The sequence below is a fragment of the Phoca vitulina genome, unplaced genomic scaffold (genome assembly GCF_004348235.1).
Source record: "Phoca vitulina isolate PV1807 unplaced genomic scaffold, GSC_HSeal_1.0 scaffold33, whole genome shotgun sequence".
NCBI classification, from domain to species: domain Eukaryota; kingdom Metazoa; phylum Chordata; class Mammalia; order Carnivora; family Phocidae; genus Phoca; species Phoca vitulina.
Window position 1 is genome coordinate 18077604 of NW_022589736.1, and position 19187 is coordinate 18096790.

The following is a 19187-nucleotide window of genomic DNA, read 5'->3' on the forward strand; positions in this document are numbered from 1 at the left end:
AGTTGGAGTTTGTGTAAGAAACTGTCAGAAAATTAAATAGAAAGATCCATTAGCCAAGAGAATCTGGTTTATATTTGAATGAAATGTCTCTAAACACAAATGAAAGATGGAAAAATCTTTGGTTAAAAAAAAATCAGGTAACCAAAAAAAAAAAAATAAATGAAAAACAAAAAGAAAATCTCAAAATACGTCCTCATTCACTCTTGCATTAAGGATAAAGCATTAGTTTCAGGTGAGAATGTATTTAAGTTGAAGGTAGTGACAGAAACTTTGGTCATCTAACCAACTAATAGGCATCTCTCTTTCTTCCACCTCCATCCCCCAATTTATTCTGTCCTATCAGACACTGATTTGTTCAAGTAGCAGATTGAGATATCCTGATCTCAAGAAAAGTAGAACCCATGAAAACCCTCAGAGGCTTAATAATAATTGATTTGAAGTAGCTACGATAAATTCGTTCCACTAAAAGTTCCCTATTCTCTCTTGCAGCTAATTCCGACCAATGATTATGTAAAGGGACTTGTGTGAAAATTTTGCTTCCTTGATTCAAAAAATACAAAATAGAAACAAATAGCATTATTCCTTCTCCCTTTCTCTGCATCTGTACTCAGGCAGGATGTTCAGAGCTACTGCAGCCATTTTTTGACCATGAGGAAACAAACACAAAATGACAAATCAACACACTAACGATGGTAGAATAGAAACTGAGTTGCTAAACAAACCCTGCGATCAACTACCTCTTGATTTGTATTTAGGTAAAAAAGTAAATGTCCTTATATTTTAAGTTGCCAATAGTTGGGTTTCCCATGATTTGACATTGAAAACATCCATAACTAATGCATTTATTAAATATGCTCACAAAGCGATGTTCTGACCCAGGTTTGACTAGAGATGGTGCTTGAAATTTGTGTCACCTACCGTAATACAAGAGTCCTGAGGCTCAAGGTCAAAATCAGTGAAGTTCAAGAGAACACGGTGATTTCTTTCCACCCGAATGACCCAGGAGCAGTCAGTGTTACGCCTATAAGGACTGGGGTAATTTGGAGAATGAATCTCTCCATTGGGAGCCTGGAAAATCCCGCCACAACCTGTAAGTAGGAAACCCAATTCAAAAATGAGAGGAATCCCTGATGCATAAAACTTTGCCCCATGACCTGATAGCACAGAACAATATGCTGCTTTGTTCAACCACCTGTTTTATGTAGTTGGTGCTAAACATTGTGCAGAACTGAATATCCACCATTAATTCATGCATCCCAACAAAAAGAAGGATGACTAAGAAAATCTCTCAAATAATTTAAATACTGATGACAAAAGTAATTTTTAAAAAAAATTTTTAAATACTGAAAAGTAAGTGCAAATAAAATCATGTTCTCATAAAGCCATAAAATGCCTCTTCTTTGCTCTCTAAAAATATAATATACTGTAAGAATAACACATCTCCTACGAATTTTGATAGCTTAGTAGTGTATGTTTTTAATAATTTAATATCTGCCTTTTAAAATTTAATATTCTGGACCTGGTACAGTTATTCAGTCTTTTTATTCCTATGATATTATCAAATACCTATCAATGTCTATCTCTATGACTTATCATATCTTGGAGTTATGATAATATAAACCTATAATAGAAAAATGTAGTATTATTTTCTAATAGTTGACAATCATTTTGGGTAATCTAAACACTATGTATACATAATCATATATATAATCCTCATTAAATTCAGGCATCATTAACTTTAGGGAAGATCTAACACACTTACTATACCATGTTAGGGTTCCAAAAGTGGGGCCATGAGGTAGCCTGGGGTCACATCTCTACTCTGGTATTTCCTAGCTATGTGACTTTGGACAAGTACTAACTTCTCTAGTTTCAATTTCCTCATTAGTAAGGTGAGGATTTGAAATTATCTCCCCTCACAGGGTGGTTGTGAGAGATGAAATGAGATCGTTCTCATAGAACAGTTAGAATAGATGCCTGGCACATAGGAAGCTGCCAGCAAACATATTTTTATTAGTAGTTGTATAGGTTAACATCTGCTCAAATATTTTGTACATTCATTTTTTATTAAAAAAAAATCTGCAACAGGTAAATATTTTTAGACAGCCTAAGATCCTAGGCAGAAAGTCACTATATAATACAATTCCTTGGAATTCACAAATTTAACATTTATAATTTGGGCATCTGCCAAGCATCCAAAGATCTATACCATGGCGTGAAGTAATTTACCACTTTGCTGTATTTACCCCAAAATAATTTACCCCAAGTAATTTACCCCAAATTTGAGGCCGGTAACCAGGCCTGAGGCCCTTGGAAAGTAAGTTAATCTAACCAATTTCGCCACTTCCGCTTTCACCATGGACTTGCATACTTGCATGCGCTAGTTTTCACATATTTTAACTCTGGAAGTTAAATTCTATCACATTTTTGGGGCACCTGGGTGGCTCAGTCGGCTAAGCAGCTGCCTTGGGCTCAGGTCATAATCCCAGGGTCCTGGGATCGAGCCCCGCATCGGGCTCCCTGCTCAGTGGGGTGCCTGCTTCTCCCTCTCCCGCTCCCCCTGCTTGTGTTCCCTCTCTTGCTGTCTCTCTGTCAAATAAATAAATAAAATCTTTAAAAAAAAAATTCTATCTCATTTTTTTTAGGGAAGAGTATATGCCAAAGGAACATTTGCCATTTGAGGAGTCACTAAGTTGTCACTATGTTAGGCTTCATACCTCTCTCTCCAATCATTTCATAAAATTTATAAGGGTTCAGGTTAAGTATTTTGAGACACCTCCTTGGTTCACTCACCTCCGGGGACTGCTTGCCATGAGGCATTGAAGCCTCTCCCATTTATAGAGCTGTCGGTCTTGAAGCGGATGGCTAGCTCATTTCCAGTGCTGGAGACCTGCATGGGATTCTCAGATGATCTTTGGGCACACAGCTGAGCTATTCGGGGAGAGTGGAAATCAGGGCCTCCATAGATCTAAGACGGAATGTAGAAAAAAGGACTGAAATTAAGAGATATATTTAAGCAATGACAGCCCTTCCCCTGACCTCGTTTTACCACCAGCTCTTGGATTCTATTATCATGAGAGACTGAAATCTCAGCCTTCCTGGATGGGGATGAACTGTAAACTTGAGCTGGATTTTCAAAGGCACTCCCTCAGCCCTAGGAACACATAAATTCAACCACCCACAAAATGCCTGCTTATTTTATCAGTCAGAATTGTACAGCTGAACTGAACAGATTATTCAAGAATCTTCCCTATCTCCCCTTTTCCTCTTTCCATGTCTTCATAGGATTTCCTGCTTTCTTTGGCAGAGGCATTGCAGATAAAACAGTATCAAGTCTGATTTTCTAACTCTTCTAGGCACATGGAATAGTCTTAGCATAAAGCCATGTTGTTTGTGAAAATCAGTTCACTGAAAGCTGTTGATCTCCCAGTTGGATTTTTTATGATCTTCCACTTTGCAATCTGAATACTTTATAAGATTAGGCATTTAATATAATATTTTACTTTTTCAGAGAGAGTGAAAATACAACCTCTGTATCAGTGTGTTCTGTCGTATCCTTAAGAAGGGACTCCCCCAGATTCTCGCTGAACCTACTCCCAGAATCCTGTTGGTGGGAACCTGACCAAGAGCAGCCAACTTCCTCTGGGAAATTGCCCTGGACTCTGCCCATATCTGGATGGCTCCCTCTAGATCCATCTCAAGTGTTCTCAGATCTCCTAGGCTCCTCAGATTGCAACCATCTACCTGACCAGGACCCAGTGCCCAGGGACACATTCCTCCCAGCAAGTGCCCCCCACCCCCACCCTGGGGTCTCAGAGTCACATCTTTCTGGCAGATGTGCCCAGCCCAGGGCAGGTCTCTAACCCCTCACACACTGATTTCTCAGTTGGGGGTGGGGGGGATGGAGGGTAGGGGAAAGGGGTGGGAAGATAAGAATCAAACAAAAAGTACTGAACCCCTACCTCCGGGTTTTGCCAAACTCGAATTTGTAGCAGAAAGACCATTTTTGGTGACAGTTTTCAGGCATAATGGTATCTGGGTCCTTCCCTCTCCCCCACATGTATATACTCATAATTCCGGGGCTCCAGGGCGGAACCAGAACCGGGGAAGCAGCGCTTGGGGAGATCTGTGCGCAGGGCCCTCCCACTCCTGGCACCTGTGCCGCTCTCTCCCCATTCCTCCTCCCGCCCCAGGCCCTCGCCCACCCTCAGGGCAGCTGTTGACTGATAGGGGGAATCACTCAAGTGTTCTCTGAGGGGAGAGAGCGAGAACAAGAAGCCTACTTTTGGCGAGGCGTGTGTGATTGGAATCTATAATGATTTCTTTGTCTGATTAATTCCCCCCAGCCATGCGGCAAGGGCCAAATGAATGAAGCTACTGTTCACAGAGGGCTGAGCACAAGGACTTTAATTGCAAAGGAATGAAGCAGGCGGATGGCTTCAAGCTTATTTTCATAGGAGGAGCTATGTTTGTGTGGCCCCCTAAGTCCCATCAAAAGCAGGACTTCAGGAGGAGCCCTGTGTGGCCCTTTACACGTACACATGTGCAAATGGAAGGAGCAGATCGCTTCTGGCTTACGGTGTCCTTTCCTCATTTCAAGATTTGCCTGCTTGCCACCCGCCCCCACAACACAGTCCTCAGAGCATGGAACTGACAGCACGAGCTGTCCGAGCCCAAGAAACAGCACATATTTGGAGAGAACACTGAGCACAAGGCTTTAGTTCTGACAAAGAAAACTTGCACATCGGCAAAATAGTCTTTGTTTTCCCTGCTCGGGGTCCCCTTAAGATCACAAACATAACGGGTATGAGGGTATGAGTTTGCTGGGCCTAGAAGCCTCCAGGAGAATCAACACTGCTGCTTTTGACCTTTTTCACTTCCCCTCTTACGGGGCTGGGCTCAGTACAGACCATGGAAGAGAGACCAGAGGGAGTAAACTGCCCACACCAAGCAATTGTCTTGATTTATTGCCCCAAGGAGTGGATTTCCTTTTCTGCTTTATGCGGGTTCAGGCTCCTTTCTCAAGAGACTGAAGTAAAATCAGCCAGAGTGTTTCCATGACCCAAACAATAGAACAGTACTTTTGGCTTCCACAAATAACACCAATAGTTAACGCATGACTCTTCAAAAGAGGAAAAAGATGGAAAGAATTTCAGGGTGTGGTTCATTCGACTACAGCATATGACTAAACTTTGGGGGGAAAAAAACGGGTCTGATGATGGGAGATTAAAAAATGTGTTTTTAGCAAATGCTCAGGATATAGAACATTTCAAAGCCTATGGTTTTAATCTGTTTTGAACATTTCTTTCTGCTCTGTTAGCTCCATTTATTGTTACAATCAAGTCAGCATTCCAGGGTTATGAGTAACCGAACGGCTGTTGCTTAATGCAAGCGGCCACTTTCTGGACACTGATTTTTCAGGGAAAAAAAATATTGGCTCCTGGTAAAATCTGGTGAAACCCAGGTAGGCCCCATACCTGGTGACAGAGAGGTCCTACGTGGCTGTGCTCAGAATAGGAAAGGATAATGCACAGCCTCAGAACAGGCGGGTCAAGAAAGCCAGCAGTGTCTCAAGGCCACGTAGCCACCCCGGGTAACATTTTGAAGCCTATTGCTAGCATGTTATCAGCAGCTATGGTATGAGGGATGGACAAAATCATTTTATCATCATTAGTGCACATTTATTACAGCACCTTCCACCTGACAGAGCATTTGCTAAGATGTCAAACAAGGTTTTGGAACAAAAAGTAAGGGGGTTACTCATTTCAGCCTTAAGAAGTAAGCTTTCCCAAAATACTTAAAGGGGTTCGAAATGTTCCCCCCAAACCCTGATTTTGATGGAACATGGGAGACCACCTTGTCCTAACAAAAACAAGCCCCAAGCTGACAGTAGCCTCTCCTCAGAGTGCTTTCTGGGCAGGCACAGGACCTGCCTAAATGCACTGCCTGGAGACCCTGCCTTTTCCCCTGACCCCCGAGCCGCTTGCAGGGAACAGCCCTAGTCTGCTTTCTCATGTAATGGGTGTGACAAAACCCACAGCACAATGAACCCATTTACATTTTGCCAACTGGGCAACAATCACATGCGCTTTGGAATATGAAAATAAAGGGTTCGGAACATTTCACATTACTGTGGAAAAGTCTGCTGCCAACCCTTTGTGTTAAGGGGTTTTATGCCACTGAAAAATATCCTTGCTGGCAAGAAAGACCATTTGAACTTCCACATGCGAGTGTTACTCCGACTCATACTGTGAGTGTGAATTTCGAGAGCCACCTTGTTCTTTCTTCCTAAAAACCTTTCCTCTTCTGAGATGGAGTCATGACTTGGCAACAACCAGGACCGACATGAAGACAAGGGTTGAGGTTTTAACCCGACAACTTACCCAGCTCCGTCTCTGATTTCACTTACTGCAGCATTATCCTCCTTTAGAGAGCCCAGAGCTGCTCAATACAATTCTGTGATTCTGCGTCCACTCAGTGAGGGCATGATTTGAGAACCCCATTTCTTTTCAAAGAAAGAACTTGTTGGGACACCTGGGCAGCTCAGTAGGTTAAACATCTGCCTTTGGTTTAGGTCATGATCTCAGGGTCCTGGGATCGAGCCCCGCTTTGGGCTCCCTGCTCAGCGGGGAGTCTGCTTCTCCCTCTCCCCCTGCCCCTCCCCCAACACGTGCCCATGCTCTCTCTCTCTCTCACATACACACAAATAAAAAAATAAAATCTTTAAAAAAAAAAAAAGAAAGAACTTGTTTTGTAGTTAAATGATATTTTAAGTATTAAAGTTTCCTCTAAAGTCCATACCACTCATTTCAACATCTTGAGCACCACCCACATCTATCTATCTTTTTGTACTGGCTTATGTGGAGTGTGGAGTAGTGGATGGATTCAGCTCTGAGTTCTTCCATTCACTGTCCTCGTGCTCATGGAAAAACCCATCAACATTTTTGAGCCTCTGTTCTGATGATGGTAAAATGGGGACAAAATTCCCTTCATACCTTACGGGACTATTTAACATTCAAATGGGAAAATGGATGTCAAAATCCCTTTGCAAACCACCAACAATGTGCATTATTATGGTGTGTCAATCAGAGATATATATGCTTTCATTCATTCCACAAATATATATCATGTGTTCTACTATTTGCCAAGTACTTTGCAGCAGGTATAGCAGTAAAGCAAAACCAAAACAAATACCCAGCCCTTGGTGGATCTGAAGTTTTAGTAGATACAGAACTGATAAGGATCAGGAAACACTATGGCCATCTCTAGAGCTGAGGTGGTAGGAGCTTTGTGTGTAGGAAGCCATTAAATTTTGCAGAGAGGTTCTGTTCCTAATGACTAGATCCCTGATTATAATAGATTCTCAAAGGTCATCTCAATTATCTGAGGTAAACCCTGTGCAGTGGTGTCGCATTTTGTACCCTGCACCATGGGGACCCTCCTCAGATGGCAGCTGCAGCTGTGGCCTTACCCCAAGATCACCCCTTCTCTATACTCTGCCTCCCCACTGTCTTCCCTAAGGGAGCTTTCTCAGACTAAAGTGGGGGGCAGTAACGATCCCAAGTACAATCCATCAATGGGGACAGCAGTTGGGGGACCAGTGCCTGGTTGCACCCTTAGAGGGATGGTTCTGATGAGCAGTCCTCATAGCACCTCAGAGGGTCCCAAGCCCAAGGGGCCCCCAGGGGCTCCCCTCACTGGCTCTTCCTCCTTCACCCTCCTTCCTGCTGTCCCCTCACTCTTGCTTCCTGGTACCATCTTCAAGTTAAATTGCCTGCCACCAAGTTCTTCAGGCACTGCTTTTAGGGAAACCCAAACTGAGATATTAATCCCATTTGTTCATCAACATCACTCACAAAGAACTGAGACTCATCAAAATGTCTGGACATAGAACACTGTCGGCCACTGGAAATAATTTAGGAAGTTTTGCAGAGAGATCTCCAGTTCTACCCCAAATTTGGAATGGCTGATAAGCAATCTAAATTCCTACCTCCAGGATGTCAAAGTTGCACCTTACATGATACTCCACATCAAAGTCATGGATGGTGAGCTGAATGCTACTCCCAGGGGCTGTGGTAATGTACCAGAGGCACTCCTTGTTGGGGGGATACGTGTTGGGGTACCCGGGGCTGCTGAAGGAGCCCGTAGTCCCAGACAACTCCCCACCACAACCTGTTGAAACAGCAAGGCTCAGTCAGTTCAAAGTGGGCATCGACCCCTGCGAAAAATTCAAAAATCCAACCAACCAAAAGATAATTGAAAATGTACAATGCCTAATTTAGGGGAAAACTCACAAAGTTATAATAAAGTTATAATTAAGCAGTTATAAAACAATGAGGAAAAAATCATGGCTACAACTTATTAAATGTATTCTTAAAAAACATTGATTACATCATTTGGTACAATAATTCTCAGTCCTTATTCTCACCACATCAAATCCTCGGTAATATATTTTAAATACCATTCTAATTTTTAGATTTTCTTCATTTTATTTAGGAAAGAATTTCATAGTAGGAAGTACAATGAACTAAATGAAAAGTGTTAGTGAATACCATGTCTCTCAGTCTTCAGTTTCCTTGTATGTAATACATTATTTTTAATTCCTTATCAGATCTAAGATCTAGAATACTAAGGGCTAAAAATCATTACCTTTGTATGAGAGACTATAGGAAATTAAAAAAATATATGATATGTCCATAGCAGCTTCATTCATAATTGCCAGAACTTGGAAACAACCAAGATGTCCTTCAGTAGCTAAAAGCATAAATAAATTGTGGTACATCCAGACAATGGAATATTATTCAACGCTAACAACAAATGAGCTATCAAGCCAGAAAAAGACTTGGAGGAAATGTATATACATATTCATTAAGGAAAGAAACCAGTCTGAAAAGGCTCCATACTATTGGATTCCAAGTGTATGGCATTCTTGAAAAGGCAAAATTATGTAGACAGTAAAAAAGATAAGTGGTTGCCAGGGGCTAGAGCAGAGGAGGGATAAAAGGCCGAGCACAGGTTTTTAGGGCAGTAAACCTATTCTGTATGATACTATAATGGTGGCAATATGTCATTATATATCTGTCAGTCATTGAATGCCCAATGCCAAGAGTGAACCCTAATGTAAAGTATGGACCCTGGGTGAATGAAGTGTCAATGTAGGTTGATCAGTTGTAACAAATGTCCCACTCTGGTTGGGGTTGGACAGGGAGAGGCTGTGTATGTGTGGGGACAGGGGTAAATAAATGGGAACTCTACCTCTCACTCAATTTTGCTGTGAACTTAAAACTCTTCTAAAAAATCAAGTCTGTTACAAACAAAAACAGTAAATGATACAGGTCCTGACCCAGAAAACTTATATCTAAACACCAACTAAACAAACAAAAACTGGATATATAAAACCTAAGCATGGAAAACCCAAACATGAAGCTTATGTTTTAGGTGTATATATTATGCCCAAGAAAGTAATTAAGGCAAATCATTACAAGAAACAATCAGATATTTCACCATGTGATATATAGTAAGAGAAACTGCCACTAAGTGCTTAGATGTGTTTTACAGTTTTTTTTCCTATTTGAATACTCATAATAACCACATGAAACAGGTACTACTATATCTGCATTTCTCAAGTGATCAAATCAATGCAAACAGAGGTCAAGTGGTTTGCCCAAGGTTACCTGGCTTATAAGTGGTGGAGCAGGACATCCATACAAGCAATCTGATCATACCCAAATACTTAATTACCGAATTCTACAGACTCACGTAGTTTGTAGGAATTCAGAGATTTGAGAAGGGAGAGGAAGAGAAAACTTTGTGAAAGAAGTAAAATTTGAGGAAGGCTCAGATTTTAAAGACAAAATTAGAAAAAAAAAAAGATAAAATTAGGAAAAAAGATAAATCACCCTTTTTTCCAATAACAATTTTTGGTGATTAAAAAACATTGCTTAGGGCACCTGGGTGGCTCAGTTGGTTAAGCATCTGACTCCTGTTTCCACTCAGGTCATGATCTCAGGGTCCTGAGATCAAGTCCTCTCAGGGCTCCACGCTCAGTGGGGAGTCTGCTTGAGATTCTCTCTCTCCCTCTCCCTACTCGTGCGTGTGCGTGTGTGTGCTCTCCCTCTCAAATAAATAATAAAATCTTCTTAAAAAAACAAACATTGCTTGCTCTGTCAACATATCTAAGCCACCTTTTCTATTTTTTCAGAATATTCTTTATTAGTTGGCAAAGTCTTCCAAGTATCTCCCCTCATTCTGCATCAAGACTTTTCTTGATAATACCTCCTCACTCCATGAACGTATGTGCATTGTCACATGAGTGCAATTAAACTGCCGTGACTTCAGACAAGCTCCTAAAGCTGAGGTCATGTCTCCTGTCCACGCTCTACAAACGTGCCTTATACAGTGAGTTAGAAAAAGGTTTTACAAGGGTTCAGAAGAAATATTCCCCATATAAAATCTCCACTTAACTGAAAATGGCTGAGGAGAATTCTAAGAAGAATCTTGATTCGGTAAAGAAATCTGATTCTAGCCCAATATGCCACTATCTTCTTGAGTTGCCTCCTCCTTCCCTTTGAAAACCCCGTGTTTTCAGACTTAAAGTGTCACACAGGGTAGTACCTTTTCTATGGCCTATAAAGCTCCTAATCTTCATTTCTGGTTAAAGCCCTGTGAAAAAGCTGTTTAAAATTAGCCGTGCTGATATTGTTTATAGACTGTGGTGGATGTTAAAAAAACAGGAATGCCATGAAAGATTAGAAAATATTTTTCCTCCTAGAACAACACATGGAAAACACTCCTAAAGCCAAAATCAGCACAGTTTATGAAGCCCCACTGCAAAACCGCAGGGGGCGCCGGTCACAGAATATGCCATCAAATGATGCCCCCTGGAGTTTTGCAACATAGTGACCCATATAAATCATCTGAAGATGCAGCACCTTCTACTAAAGTACACCATAGGGAAGCAAAAGCATTCTGTTACCCTGCCCGCCCCCTGTTTTTTTCAACCTACATTTTTCAGGTCCTATGGATCTTGGTATCAGTTGTATCAGATTAAAAAAAAATCAAATGAAAAAAAGTCTTTGGAGGAGAATAACTTCATGGCCATATCATATAAAAGAGAACAAGGAGATGGAAGCTTGGATATCTCATCTCTGCATTTCTTTACTTCAGTTCACCAGACAAACTAATTCTATTTTTTTTTATCATAGTTGATTCATCTAAAAATCTGCAGGACATTTTCCATTGTCTTTTCCAATGGTTTTAGGTTTCCTTGTAAATTCTTTTGCTAATAACAGAACACGAATACCCTTAAACTGGTCAATGTAAGCTGGAATGATAATATCAGATTCTTGGCATTCAGTGATGCTTTGAAAAATTACAGCGTTTATTTTATCTACCCACTTACAGCTCTGGAGGCCCACAGTGTACTTTTCCCTAAGATTTAAAACAAACATAAACAAGGTTTACAAAACACAAAGCCAAACTGTACTTTTAGGTATGTCATGTTCTCTTCTCATCAGTAGCACTTAAGTGTGTGTCTTTTAAGGAGAAATTCCAATATTCCTATTGTACATTCATTTGGTGGTATTTTATGGTAAAACTATAAAGTACTGGAAAATGAAGTTAATTCTGATCATATGGTAGAAATTTCACTCTTTCTATTTCTACATTCTGAAAAGAGATAGAAATAACTCTCCAGTTCCCATTCATTCATTCATTCATCCAATAAGTGTTTATTGAGCATATACAACACTATGAGCCGTGTTATAGAAGCCAGGTGTATTTAATGCCTCTGGAAAAAAATCCATTTATAGATCTAAAATGTGCTCTCCCTACCTGCCCCTCTCTAAGTTATTAAACTCCTTTTGCTGTTCCTTCAGTTTGCAAAGAGTAACTTCAGTAAGTTTTGATTTGGAAAAAACAGTGAATTCTGTTTTATCCTTTACAAGTTAATTGGTGGTAAGTTATAAATAAGAATAAATAAATGGTCATGTTGAGCTGCTAAAAGATATTTTAAAAGTTGTTAGTTTTGATAGTACTGTGTTAGCATAATTCTCTTTTGGTACTTATTTCCAGTCCACAGATGAGAGATTTTAATCAACATTTAGCCAGTTATGCTTCACTCTCTTGGGTATCATCACTTTTTCCTTGATTTTGGTATTTTTTGACAAATGTGTAGATGGTATCAGGCAAAAGAAAATATGTCAAAATATACATTTTAAAAACTGAAAAAATGAATGATGTCTGGTTTTTTTTTTCCTATGCTCTCTTTTAGTGGTAAGGGAAAACATATTCACAAAAAATTATGAAAATTTCTATTAACTAAAAAATTAAATACCAAAAAATTAAATATGTAATGAATTTATTTGGTACTTTGTTTCATAAATTCAAGCTATCATTTGGCTAACAGTGAAACATTAAAACAGGAATTTGGAGTTGTATAATTATGGATAAAAATGAAAAATTATGAAGTCACACTAAGAGCTGAACTTTTTAAGTTACAAATGAAAGCAAATGACAATTATAATTCACAATAAATAGTGGATTTTTTAAAGAATGTATAATGTGAGTCTTCCGAATTTTATTTATGCATCATTTTCCACTTAATTAGCTCTGGAAAAGGGAGTCAGTTCCAATACCAGAAATATGATTTAGAACCATATCAACATATACTAGCCCATCATCAATCAAAAGAAATATGAAGATAATCCAAAAGTCCCATTGTGTGTAATTCTGAAAAAGAGAATGTGTTCCAAATGCTGAAATGAATCAAAAGCTAAGTTTAATTCTGCCTCATCAACAATGTCTTACTCATATTGGATAGCACAGCTGTTTGTTTTATTTGATTTACTATTTTTGCACCTCTTGTGGAAGAAACAAGGTGTGTTTTGTTTTTGTTTTTGTTTTTGTTTTTTTATTTATTTGAGAGAGCGAGAAAGAGCACAAGCAGGGTAAAGGGCAGAGAGAGAAGCAGACTCCCCGTGAGCAGGAAGCCCGATGTGGGACTCGATTCTGGGAACTCCGCAATCATGACCTGAGCCGAAGGCGGACACTCAACCGACTGAGCCATCCAGGTGCCCCTTGTTTTGTTTTTAATAAAGATTGTGAAATTAAAAAATATACCTATTTGAGAAGGTGCTTTACCTCCATAGTTGCTATCAGTGTTCCTAATGTCCAATACTAAAAACTTTCTACATAAACAAGTATCTTCATTTTACTTTCCTGTTAAATTTAAATTTGGGGAGGGGGAAAATTTAAAAAAAAATTAAAAATAAATAAAAAATTAATTAATTAAAAATAAATAATAAATTGGGGCATGTGGGTGGCTCAGTTGGTTAAGCATCTGACTCTTGATTTTGGCTCAGGTCATGATCTCCGGTCGTGGGATTGAGCCCTGGGTTGGGCTCTGTGCTGGGCAGGGAGCCTGCTTAAGATTCTCTTTCCCTTTCCATCTGCTCCTCCCCTTCCCACCCTGCTCTCTCTCTCTCACTCTCTCTCTCTCAATAAATAAATAGATAATAAGATAAAATAAAATAAATTTGATGGGGGAGAACAGGAAGGGGAAAAAGTGTTTTGTTCACTGCACTATTTTGTTTGGTGTAGGGTTTAGGATTTGACAATCTCTTGTTAAACTACACTTTCTCCTGAATGAATCACAGAAGGGAACATCTTTTTAAATCCATCCACCCATTTTGGAGACGGAAACAACAAGGCTTCTGGAAAATTGCAGGTGTCAACATCTCAGAGTAGAAATAATGGTACAGACACGTGTGAATATTACAACTAACGAAACGGCTGAGAAAGCACACAGGTATGTGTGGCTATGCAATAATCTAAAAATCATGTGGTTGTTAGTCATGCCCGTGACTTTGGGTGGGTGACAAGGGGGTCACAGGAAGGGGAAGGATAGAGAGGTGGAGGTTGGAGATGAAGGAGGTTACATCAACCAATCATTATCAGGAAATAATGTAGGAGGTGATGTTTAGATTTCCAGTATCCTCTCCATCATCATGTTACCTGTCCAGTCAAATGAATAATAAAATGTAAAAGAAATAGAGAAGTTTTCTATAGCTGGGCTTCAGGAATCTAAAATAGAGGAGAGTGACTTAGGAAAGCATTTCGGGGATTGCCATATGGAAAATGATTAAGTGAGGAAAAGACTAACCAAGGAGCGTACAATGGAGTGAATACAGGGCTTTGAGAGAGACATTTTTGGAAGAAATAGAGTTAGAGTAGCTCTTTATAGCCAGTTAGTAAGAGATTTTCATGGAAGAGACAACATAAGTTCAGAGTTGCCTAATTTGCATGTTAGGTTGCAAAACTTTTGAAAATATAATAATATTCCAAGTAAAGCCCAGGCTGGGTTCCAACCTTGGCTGTGTTACTACTTGCATAACTAATTTAACCTTTCTCATCCTCAATTTCTTCATCTGTAACAGCATTAATCCTTCACCTCGTAGGGTTGTTGTACAGATTAAATGAAATAACCAAAGTAAAGTTTTTCATTTAAGTTGTTCATTAAGCTACAGTAAAGAGAGTTCATATTTGCATGGGAGCTCATAGTTTTTCAAAGCGCTTTTAATAAACACATTATCTTATTTGAAATTCCTAACAACTCTATGCAACAGTCAAGAATGATCGTATCAGATCATATCAGCTATCCTACTTAGAGACAAGCAAAGTGAGGCTCCAGAGGGCTGCTGGACTTGCAGCTCACGTTGTGAATGCACATCTGGGGCCACCCCCATCTCTGCCCAGCCCCCCAACCCCCTACCCCCAGTTCTGTGTTCTCTCCACTATGCCTTGTTGGGCACTTGAGCCCAAAAGCACTGGAATGGCAGTGTTGAACACTGTCGTCATTACTGTTCTGTCTGTCTACTGAGGGGAAAATCACCACAGCAACCTGAAAAAAATAAATAAAGCAAAACCCTTTTCATTTAATGTGAGGCAAATCTGACAAAATCTAATATACTAATATCATTAGACAGCAGCTGAGCTGGAATAGAATAAGGTCCTACAGAGAATCACATGTTTTTCAGTTTTAATTAGTTAATCTTTATAAAACTTTTAGTACTGGTGACTGATAATCTATTTGATTTCTTTTCCTCCAAACTCCTAGTCATCAGCTGAAAGGAAGTGCTTACCTTATCAGCAGGAAGCACATTGATCTACTGAACTCATAACAAGGAAGAGTTAAAAGCTGTTGCTAGACTTGCTTACTTGTGAAGATAGTTTAAATCTTTTTCATAAAAGGACTTTGCTAACACTGTTTTTTGTTTTGTTTTCTTGGTCTAAAAGAAGCAAGTTACAAAATTTCAGAATGCACATACAAAAATTAAGTATAATCTATGTATGTTCTCTCCTCAAGGTTTTGGGTTGTCGGTGTCGGTTTTAAATAAAAGAGTCCGAATAAAAGCAAACCAGCAAGGAAAGAGCTAAATGGAATCACAGGCTCCAAGTTTTAAAAGTGCTTTATGTAGTTCCCTACAATTGCTCAAATGCAGTCTCTTCTTTACACTTGGCATTTTCTTGAAACTATGCTCCACAAACCAGTAGTACTGGGAGGGTGGCCAGCGTGGAACCCGCAAGGCCAAAGCCCACCGAGGCTGGAAGAAAAGGAACAGAGAACAGACCCAAACAGGACATCTTCACATCCTTATCCTTTAACTTCCAAAGGAAACACCTGAGAAATCAGCAGTCATGTCAAAAAAGGAGGTGAAAAGCCAAAGTACAGTAAAAGAATAAATTTTAAACACAATAAATCATGATGCTCACACACCTCATTAAAATGACTGATGCAGATTGTAATTGTTTTTCTATTACTCTAAATTAAAAATGTTCTCTCCTATAATACCTTGAGAGGTGCCTCACTACTTAGCCCAGTTTCCCCCTGACATGCTAGAGGGCAGCATGTGGAGGCAGTGGGGTTGCTGGAAAACATTGTCAATACGGATTCTTCCGGTGGGGCAGGTATGATGCAAAATGGCAACTAGGAGCTCAGAAGTGGGGGATGGTCCAACCCAAGGCAAGGTTGAACTATTTCCTGGAGTACAGAGGCCTCACTTCTGTTTCATCTATGAGATATGCAAATAATATAGGTAAAGCAATTTTGAACAGAGAAATTTAAGGATGGGGGTAGAAGGTGGAGGTAGAGAAAAATGTGAGTTCCCTAAAATGGCCGAAGTTGTCCAAAGGTGACTGTAGCATGTAGAATAACCACAAAAAGTCAGCAATTTTACCTGTTAATTCTGATTTTACCAGTTAATTCCCCAACAGTCTAAAAGTGGATGCTGCTCTCCTGGGATGCAGGAGAAAGGCAGATGGTAGGTATCTATCCTACTAAGAGAAAATATGAAAATCAGATCACTAGACTCTTTGGAGATAAGACCAAGGGTAGAGCCCTCAGAATCCATCTGATTTCAAGGATATGATCTGATCTTAATGATTTGCAGATTTTCTGGGATATTTTGTGGGTTAGCACAAGCTAGAGCAATCACAGATGAAACCAGAGAAGAAGATCAGATAATAAAAAGACCAAGAAATGTGAAATTCTCCTGAGAATAAAGGAAGAAGAAAGAAGACAAAGCAGGGTGACCCCAAGAAAGGAGAAAGTTCTCAAAAGCTGCAGATGCTCCTGTATTAGGGTGAAGAGTGTCCCCCAGAAATCACATCCACCTGGAATCTGTGAATGTGACCATATTTGGATACAGGGTCTTTGCAGATGTTACCAAGTTAAGATAAGGTCACACTGAATTAGAGTGGGGCTGATCCAATATAATAGGTGTCCTCATAGGAAGAGGGAAATCTGGACACAGACACACAGGAGGAGGAAGGCCACCGATGATGGAGACAGAGATTGGAATTATGCTTTTAGAAGCCAAAGAAAGCCAAGGATTGCCATCAACCAGCAGTAGCTAGAAGAGGTAAGGAAGGATTCTTCCCTAGAGCCTTTGGAGGAATGGCCCTGCTGACACCTGGAATTTGGACTTTAGCCTTCGGAACTTTGAAAATAAATTTCTGTTGTTTTAATCCTCCCAGTTTGTGGTATTTTGTTACAGAAGCCTTAGGGAAGCTAATGTACCCCCATTCTTTTCTTGACAGACAGGGTGGCCAAACTTGAAGACAGACACAAAACTATAGCCACTTTGAGTATAATATCTGAAGGAGTTGGGGTGTGTAAGCTCTCCCTACTCCTTCTTGTGTTAATTACTTCCTATTTATCACACTGAGATTGAGATAATGGTTGGTTAAGGATAAGGTTAGAAGATAGAGAAAGTTGGTTTCAGTCTCTTTGGGCTGCTATAACAAAATGCCACAGACTGAGTAGCTTATACACATCAGGAATTTATTTCTCAAAGTTCTGGAGGCTGGAGGACCAAGCTCAGGGTGCCCACATGATTGGTGAAGACCTTCTTCTGGGTCGCAGACCTCATGTGGCAGAGGGATTTCTTGGGCCTCTTTTTTTAAGGGCCTAATCCCAGAGCCCTCATCACCTTATCACCTCCCAAATGCCCCACCTCCTAATACCATCACCTTTGGGGTTAGGTTCAACACATGAGTTTTGGGGAGACACAAACATTCAGACTCAGCAAAGTCGACTGTTGAGAAAGCTACAGACAGACTTAGGGTCGGTAGCACAATAGGAGAAACACAAACTCAAGAACTAAGGATAAGGATTTTTAGCACTGAGTAACCAGTAAGGGTTTAAACAGTTTCCTCTTCCATGAGGACCTCATCTCAGGCCCAGACTTTCAGAAAATCACTTGTCTGACTGATTTCCATACAGCAATGGATATGGAGTAGAGTTGTCTCTTTTCAATGGTAGCGACAAAAAAAGAGAGAAAGAATAAGGCCATACCATGAAGTTAATGACTTGGAAAATAGAGGTGAGGAGCTCAAAATCGATTCTGTCCATAGTTATAAAATGACTTTTAAATGACTATATAAGATGTCATAGAAATATTCAAAATTAAGATTATCATAGCTATCTGACTCTCCGAGATATCCTGAAGCTGACTATTGAAGTATTTCACCTTAGTACACCATTAAAGAGAAATGAACCCAATGGAGCCATATTTGGGAACTTTTCACATTGTATAAATTTTAATTTCCTGTATATGAAAGGATAACAATCTTTCATTTTGACCCAGAGAAGTATAGCCAATCGCATTGTCTTTTAATTTTGATTAACTATGTCCTTTCTCTTCTTCATCTACTCATTCTGGCCAAATTAAACAATGGTTCCTCAGTAGCAATTTTTTGCTTATAATTCAGAGGTCAATCAATCACTCAATCTCTTTCTCTTATGCATTTTTTAAATTATCTAAGAGTTCTGAACAAAACAGATGAAAATAGTATAAAAATATCTTCCAAGGAAATGAAATGAGACCAAGGCAACTCAACTAATGTCCCCCAAAAAATGCATGCCTAGTCCTGCCTAAGGCTACTAATAGCTCCTTTATGAAATCCCCCAAATAGGCAAAGACTGAGGAAATGTGTTCTCTTGATGCGATTTCCAAGGTCAACACTCATACTTCTATTTAAAAATATGCATTCTAATCCTGCTTTCTTTTGATTTAATTGTTTTGGCCTGCAGTGTCCTTACAGGGAAAGGCTCATGAACCTCCCCACATGGCTCTGCAGCATGCCCCACCACTGTTTCCTTCTCTCTCCTTCCCCAACTCCCAACCTTTCCTCCACAGCCAGGGTGCTCCATATCAACAAATGGACAGATGTGGGAGGGATATGACCTTGTCAACGGTCATATCCTCTAACCATCCAAGCTCTGTCCAAGCCTGAGACACAGGATCATTTTCTGTGATGATATCAGGGGTGAAGGCCACTTACAGGGCAAAGGCTGCAGGCATCCAGCCTGTGAGGTCATTTCCTTGGAAAGGGACAAATGTTTCTGGGGCAGAGCTCCAAAATTAACCCCATCGAGTGCTGCACTCTGTCCCCTATTGCTGACTTCCAGTCAAGCCAATCTATTTTGGGGGTGGCTGTCCTTTCACTCTTCACTGTAATAAAACTCCTGTAAACTAGTTTGGGTAACTAAACCATGATAACAGATTAGATGACCTCTGTGGTCTATCCTAGCTCAGAAGTTTAGGATTCCATCAACCCTAGGTAGCAACTCCCAAAGAGGAGCACTTTATAAATGAGTAACAGAGCAGATACTGTGTTGAAGGACA

The 19187-nt window shown here is 40.0% G+C and overlaps 1 protein-coding gene across 1 annotated transcript in view; it reads right to left on the minus strand.

Moving 5' to 3' along the window:
- CUBN (cubilin) overlaps window positions 1-19187 on the minus strand; it is a 264380-nt gene that overhangs the window by 138569 nt on the left and 106624 nt on the right. Inside the window, exons 29-31 of the mRNA XM_032425570.1 lie at window positions 7991-8172; window positions 2794-2968; window positions 919-1088 (exon numbers count right to left, since the gene is read on the minus strand). Coding sequence (XP_032281461.1) covers window positions 919-1088; window positions 2794-2968; window positions 7991-8172 — 527 coding nt within the window. The remainder of the gene's footprint in view (window positions 1-918; window positions 1089-2793; window positions 2969-7990; window positions 8173-19187) is intronic.